At 48.4% G+C, this 7,615-nt stretch overlaps 1 protein-coding gene across 1 annotated transcript; it reads left to right on the plus strand.

Moving 5' to 3' along the window:
* The first annotated feature begins 294 nt into the window (after positions 1–294).
* On the plus strand, positions 295–1,955 carry CAVIN3 (caveolae associated protein 3). The gene is made up of 2 exons (XM_046017917.1): positions 295–791; positions 1,333–1,955. The coding sequence occupies exons 1-2, from the start codon at positions 408–410 to the stop codon at positions 1,732–1,734; spliced, it is 786 nt and encodes a 261-aa protein (XP_045873873.1). The 5' UTR covers positions 295–407; the 3' UTR covers positions 1,735–1,955.
* Positions 1,956–7,615: the final 5,660 nt, after the last annotated feature.

The following is a 7,615-nucleotide window of genomic DNA, read 5'->3' on the forward strand; positions in this document are numbered from 1 at the left end:
TATCCTTGTGCCGCGCTTACATAGTTTCTCTACCCACTCAATGTGAACAGAATTTTCCATGGCTCACCCTCTGCGGTGGTGGGAGTATTCCAGAAAGAGGCACACCAAAGAACTGTGGCGAAGGAGGGGAATTCAAACTTACAGGGAGAGAGTTTGGGGAAGGGGGGCGGATACGAGGCCGACCAGCTTCCCTGCAGAGGCCCCCGGGGCGGAGCAGCAGAAGGGGGAGCGCTTCCGTAGGACCCCGCCGCCGCCATCCCGCCCCTCGCTCCCCTTCCCGCCTCCCGGGAGGGCCCGCTCCGCCTGCCTGAGTCACGGCTGGAGCTGGGGAGGAGCCAGGGAAAGGAGGCCCCAGCCCAGAGTGCAGCCCGCGGCCGAAGGGAGAGCAGGCAGGACGGTCGGGGATCATGGGGGAGAGCGCGCTGGAGCCGGGGCCTGTGTCCGCAGCGCCGGCGGGGGGCCCGGTGCACGCCGTGACGGTGGTGACGCTGCTGGAGAAGCTGGCCACCATGCTGGAGGCGCTGCGGGAGCGGCAGGGGGGCCTGGCTCGGAGGCAGGGCGGTCTAGCGGGCTCTGTGCGCCGTATCCAGAGCGGCCTGGGCGCGTTGAGCCGCAGCCACGACACCACAAGCAACACACTGGCGCAGCTGCTGGCCAAGGCGGAGCGCGTGGGCTCGCACGCGGATGCCGCGCAGGAGCGCGCGGTGCGCCGCGCGGCCCAGGTGCAGCGGCTGGAGGCAAACCACGGGCTGCTGGTGGCGCGCGGGAAGCTCCACGTCCTGCTCTTCAAGGTCAGTGACCTTAGGCGTCCTCCGCCTCCCGACCACCATCTGGGGCCTCCTTCCCTCCCGTCCCCCGCCTGGCTACCACACCCGCATTCCTGACCCCACCCGGTGGAGCGGACTTCCAGAGCCGCACCCACTTCCCACCACGCTGCCCCATCCCCCGAACCCAGCCTGGCCAACCAGAGTTCGCCCAGCTAGAGCTCAGGCCACGTCCACCGAATTTGCTCCAAGTCCCAGCCCATCCCCGAACGGTGGCGGAAGTGCATCCCGCGACAGTTCGATAGTTCTCTGCCTCCGATTCTTGCCCCTGCTACCACCATCCTGTCTAAGCAGGTCCCACGTACTTCCCAAACTTTAGTAGTTCGCCCACTAGCTCTTCCTCCCTCTCCCTGCTGCCCCTTACTTTCCCACGCCTCCCTTTGCTTTGCCACTCGGGCTGCGGAGGCCAGGGGTGGGGCAGGTTCCCCGGTGTAATTATGGAGTGAGACTTCTGCCGCTGCGCGGGGTAGGGGACTGCCAGTGTCAGAGCTGTGTTCATCACATGCAGGAGGAGGCTGAAATCCCAGCCAGCGCCTTCCAGAAGGCGCCAGAGCCTTTAGGCCCAGCCGACCAGTCTGAGCCCGGCCCAGAGCAGCCCGAGATTGAAGTTGAGGAGAGCTCGGACGAGGAGCCTGTAGAGTCCAGGGCCCGGCGGCTGCGGCGCACCGGGTTGCAGAAGGTACAGAGCCTGCGAAGAGCCCTGTCCGGCCGGAAAGGCCCTGCAGCACCAATGCCCACGCCGGTCAAGCCACCTCGCCTTGGGCCTGGCAGGAACGCTGATGGCCAGCCGGACGCCCGGCCTGCGCTGGAGCCCAAGCTGGAGTCAGAACCTCCACAGGACACCGAGGAAGATCCCGGGAGACCTGGGGCAGCGGAAGCCGCAGTGCTTCAAATAGAGAACGCTGCCTAATGGCCGGTGCTGCCTGCCTCTCCGGTGCCTATGCCCAGTCCCAAAATAAATCTCCCTTTCAGAATGCAGCCTTCACACCCAAATAAGGAGTGAATCCTGCATCCACAGCCCCGCTCTGACTTGCCTCTCCCGGTTCCTTCAGACTAGACTGTGTCCTCTGAGAGAGGAGCAGCCACTCTAACCGGCTTGCCCTCACTGTCAATAAAAGTAACGTCACCTAATCCGGACTCCATGTGAAGGGGCGGGAGGAAAAGCCTGCAAGACCTAAGACAGATGTTAGAACCTGGAATGTGGCTTCAATTTCAGAAAGATCACTGAGTCATTTCTTAGGTTCCCAAAGAATCTTGGGCTCTGGTGAGTGGCACATAGAAATACCCTGTTGGCCACCTGCTTCTAGAGCACTTTACTCACGGAGAAGCAGCCAGTTGGTGCTCAGTAAATGTCAACAAGTGGTTTTCCCCTTAGTTTCTTCTCCCTCATCTTCCTCTTAAAGATTGGGTTTTCCTTTATTCTCAGTCCCCTTCTCATTCTGGGTACTCCTCTGGGAATCTTTTCTCCCTGGCCTTTCCCACCAGCCACACACACTGTCCTGAGCTGTGGTTGAAATGTACCTCAACCCACTGTGTCCAAAGCAAGCAATCTACTTCTTAAGTCCAATGTCAATTTTAGAGATAATTACTGGGCACTTACTATGAGTCATTCGAAATTGCTCCTCCTTGTGTTTTCGTTAGCAAGGAATGGCACCGTCCTCCACACAGAAACCTGAGAGTCCTCCCGGGTTCCTCCCCCTCTCTCGCACTCCCCTCCCACTGGGAAACAGTTATTCTATTGTTCTGACCTCTGCAGTCTGACCTCTTTGTAAAGACCCAGCGCCTTATCTTTCACCTATTATTTGAACTGCCAGTCTGACCCCATCATCCTCCTGATTCAGACCCTTCAGTGGTTCCCCATCACCTTCAGAATAAAGCGAGTTCTTGAATATTCCTTCAACATCTTTAACATAACTTTTTGTGATCTGGCTTCTGCCGATTTTTGTAGCCTCACTGCGTGCCACTCCCTCTCATTCTGCTCCTGAATTACACTGAGCTACCATTCTCATCTCTATTCTAATGCAAAATCCAGCAAGGAAACCCAGTTTCAGGCCCAGGTGCGTCTCTTCCTTGCCGCCAGCACCACCCACACCTCAGTACTAACTACCCACGGCGACAGCGGTTGGTTGTTTGCCGTTATTCTCCTCACCCGGTTCCAAAGACTGCGGGTCCTCTGCTCTAGGGATTGTTTTATTAATTTCTGTATTCCCCACACCACACACCATGCCTGGCCCACAGTAGGCCCTCGTGAAGCAAGAGCATCACAGAAGAAGTGAGAAGTGCGAGGAGATTAGCTGGGGATGGGAGCCGGTCATCAGCCCATTCATTCACTTACTGTCATAAAAAACATTTTTGAGTACCTCATGTATTCCGGGCCCATCCTAGGTCTTGTGAACAGCAAGATGACAATCCTGAGGCCTTCAAGGATTTCAGAGTTTAGGGAGATACAAACATGAATGATGTAAGGATAGTGATTCCTATACATGTTATTTTGAGAGGAAGGACGGAGGGATACAACCTAACCTGAAGGAAGAGAAGTGAGGAATATTTAAGGCAGTGATCTTGGAAAAGGTAAATAATGAGATGGACAACAGAAACGGTGAGTGGCAGGAGAGTTGAGTTCCTTCATCTATTAAATGGGATAATGAGAGCCCCTATTGGGCTGCTGGGAGGGTTCATTTATGTAAGTGTCTAGGACAGTGCCTGGAGCAGAGTTGGGTTCATTCATCCAGCTATTCAACAGGTATTTACTGAACTTGGAGTTTCTGCCAGGCACTGTTTTAAGAGCTGGGGATACAGTGGGTCATACGAAAGACAAGATCCCTGCGTTTGTGGATTATGTAGAGGGAGACTGGGCCATAAACAACTGTATTTACGAGACAGATAAAAACATGCAAACATATGAACTAGAAGGGCTTTCTGGTTATGGGCTCTGAAGGAAAAAGAAAAGTAAGGATACAGATGATGACGGGGTAGGGGAGTACTTCAGATGAGCAACTTGGATTTAAAATGGGACCAGACAGGTCATGATCTTGGGGTCCTGGGAGCCGCCTATAGTAGGGCTCCCTGCTCAGCAGGGGGTCTGCTTCTCCCTCCCCCCTGCTCCCCCACCTTGTGCTCCAGCGCTCTCTCTCTCTCAAATAAATGAATAAAATGGGAGAATTCAATAGTGACTTAAGTTTTTTTCCTTATGGATTCAATTAGAAGAGTCTAAACCCCCACTGGCCGTGATTGGCGGAAATTCTATCATCAGTCATTTTAGGGCTCCCTCTCCTTCCTTAGATTGTACAGGTAGGTATACCAGGAGGTTCACACCAACCATCACCTTGGATGTCTCTGCTGCTATTGCTTCTTATGACCACACGATGCCACTGTTGGGGTACCAGTGTCCTAGTTGATATCTCAACACCCCAGAGGTCTCCTTGTCCAGCTCTGTGCCCCTAAATCAGGAGTCCTTCCACGGAGGCTGGTTTTGTCATGGATCCATTTCCTTTGGAGAAATTCAGGGCTCATCCCTGTAGGCTTCCAAGCCTTAGGATGTAGACTGTATCAGGTACCTGGCAGCCACTCCTTTCAAGATTGTGCCAACATGGAGGGGCTGGTCTGAGCAGGCTCAGTTCTCTATCCCCAAAGAAAAACAAATTCTTGTTCTTTTTCCAAATCCTTGGAAATATACCCAATTCCAATTTCCTCCTTTCAACTCATAGACAAAATTAAGAGCTCAACTGCACATTTCTTACATAAGATGTCTTGACAGCTCATTGGAAAGCACATGAAGGCTCAGAGCCTGGATTCCGGCCTCTAGGAACCTAAAGTCTTGCCTCACTTGGAGGCGGGTGTTATTTTTTAGTCCTTGTTGATGCTTCTACAGGAGAAATAATAAAAAGTCAAGTTAAAACAAAACTAGCTTAATTTCTTAGTAGTTCTTTGTTTCATTACAAGCGCCATCATTACCTCTATTGCTATGATTGTTAGTATTATAAACTAAAGGGAGGTGGAGACTGACCCAGAGTACCCACTTGTCTTCCAGCATATGTGGCACTTAGGGGGCTAAGCAAGAGGAAGGCACACTGGTGGATTACCAAAATTCAGAGTGTGGTTCTCAGTTCTTCAGACCAGAAGCGCAAATTTATTAGGGGTTCCAATGTGGTTAGGCTGGGAGACACTGATTGCAATAACTGACCCCAGAAGTGCTGGATTCATTAATTTCCTGGAGAAATCCAAATGCTAAGTGAACTAGCATACTCTAGCTAGCTAGTCAGAACATTTTCCATTCTGCAACATGGGAAGCCAAAGATCTTAAGGTGTTACAAAATAGAATGGTGGAAATGGGATGGAGATAATCAATAGGATTATCCAACCGGGTATGACCATTTTCTGCTGTGGTATTCCTCCTCCATGGGTAAAAATACATTCCGGCTAGGAAATTTCTTCTCTTGTTAAGTATTGGATATCCTTTTGCCTTTCCTTTATTGAGAATTGAATCACATAACCTCAGCTTTGAAGGGAACCCAAAAGCCATCCAACCTACCTGCATTTCCAACACAACATCCACTACCATCTTGCTGCCTATCCTTAGCTGGATAAGGATAAATCCTTAATGCTTGAAAAAGCCAGGTGACAAGGAATTCACTACCTCTCAAGCAACTCTATTTTTGGGCAACTTTGACTGACAGGAAACTTTGTACTGAGATCAAAATCTGTTTTTGTGGTTTTTCCTATTCGTGGCTGGCTTCCCTTCAGCAACGTCTGTTAAGCAAAATTTCTTTATTTCTATATATGTCTTTGGAGTCCAATTCCAGCAGGCCACACAAGACTGACTCGTCTAAAACGTCTTCCACACTATCTCCTCAGGCCAAACATTGCTGGTTTATTCAACAATTCCTTCTGATCTGTTATCAAATCTTGGCCATTCTTTTGTGGATTGTTTTAGTTTGCTAATATCCATTTTGAATAGGGATGTGTCAAGGTACATGGAAAGAAGCATGGCTTTCATAGTCAAAGATATCCGAGTTTTGTTGCTGGTGAACGATAATTTCCTTTTCCCAGCTCTCTCAGAAGGATTAAATAAGATTTTTTATTAAGTCATTCATTTTATCTTTGTTGTACTACGTGATGGAGATGGGTCGTATATTTTATGGACAGGTTTGTAATAGAACTGTAATAGAACCCTCATAGAACTTATGTTAAACTGGCAGTTGTAATAAAGTTTTAAATAAATGCTATGATGAGAAAAATATAAGGTGCTATGGGAGCATACAAATGGTGCTTCTAACCCAGCAGGGGTAGTAGTAATTACAGAGGAAGTTTCCTGAGGAGAAATGATCTTTCCTCCAACATGATTTCTGCTTATTTATTTTAAAAAATTTATTTACTTATTGAGGGAGGGGAGAGATGAGGGGGAGAGAGAAAGAATATCAAACAGACTCACAGCTGAGCCAGAGCCCAGTGTAGGGCTCAGTCTCACGACCCCAAGACCATGACTTGAGCTGAAACCAAGAGTGGAACCTTAACTGACTGGGTCACCCAGGAGCCCCATATTATTTCTTTTTGTGTAAGTTTCTCAAGTGACTTTTCCTTTTTAGAAGGACCTGAGATATTGTTAAAAAAAAAAAAGTACACTCCTCTGAGTATCTCATCAAAACACTAAATCCAACATATACCAAACTATGTGCTGCTTTTCCCAAAAGTCAAGATTCTTTTCTGTATTTACCATAGAAAGTATTACATCCAAAGACCTGGCCCTTTGCCCCCGCCCCACCCCAATCCCTACATGCAATGTGTTACCAAATCCTGTTGATTCTTTACTAAAAATTCTTATGAATTTTTCTCTCATAAATAACTAATAAATTTGGGTCACTGTGAAGACTTGAGAAGAAACCCTGCCCACAGAAAGGCAGAGCTGAGAAATGGAGAGACATTGAATATCACACTTAGCTTGTGGACAAAACAGAGTTAATAAAACCACCTACTTTGTTAAGGATCAAGGAACACACTTGATAGCAAAAGAGATGCTTCTGTGGGCAAATGAACACAGGTCCCACTTGTCCTATTACTCTCCTCACCATCTGGAAGCCACCAGACTGACATAGTGTTGGAATGACATTTTTATTTCTTTTTTTTTTTTTTGACATTTTAATTTCTTACTTACAACTTTATTGAGACATAATGCATGTACCATAAAGTCCACCTTTTTCAAATATACAATTCAGTGATTTTTGTCTACTCACGAAATTGTGCAAGCATCAACATTCTTAGTTTTAGAACATTCTCATAAACTCCAAAAGAAACCCTGTACCCCATTCCTGCTCCCTCAAGTCTCTGGCAATCATTAATCTACTTTGTGTTTCTTTTCTTTCTTTCTCTCTTTCTTTTTTTTTTTTTTAAGATTTTATTTATCTATTTTACAGACAGAGATCACAAGCAGGCAGAGAGACAGGCAGAGAGAGGAAGGGAAGCAGTCTCCCCGCTTCGCAGAGAGCCCGATGTGGGGCTCGATCCTAGGACCCCGGGACCATGACCCGAGCCGAAGGCAGAGGCTCTAACCCACTGAGCCACCCAGGTGCCCCTACTTTGTGTTTCTACAGATTTGTCTATTCTGGACATTTCGTATAAAGTGAATGATACATATATACCCTTTTGTGATAGGTGTTTTTCACTTAGCCACTGTTCTCAAAGTCAAAGTTCATGCACACTGTAGAGTATATCAGAACTTCATTACTTTTTACTGCTGAATGATATTCCATTATGCAGCTATATATCAAGCCAAACCAAAACAGAGCAAAAATCCC

Source organism: Meles meles, chromosome 8 (assembly GCF_922984935.1).
Source record: "Meles meles chromosome 8, mMelMel3.1 paternal haplotype, whole genome shotgun sequence".
In the NCBI taxonomy this organism is placed as follows: domain Eukaryota; kingdom Metazoa; phylum Chordata; class Mammalia; order Carnivora; family Mustelidae; genus Meles; species Meles meles.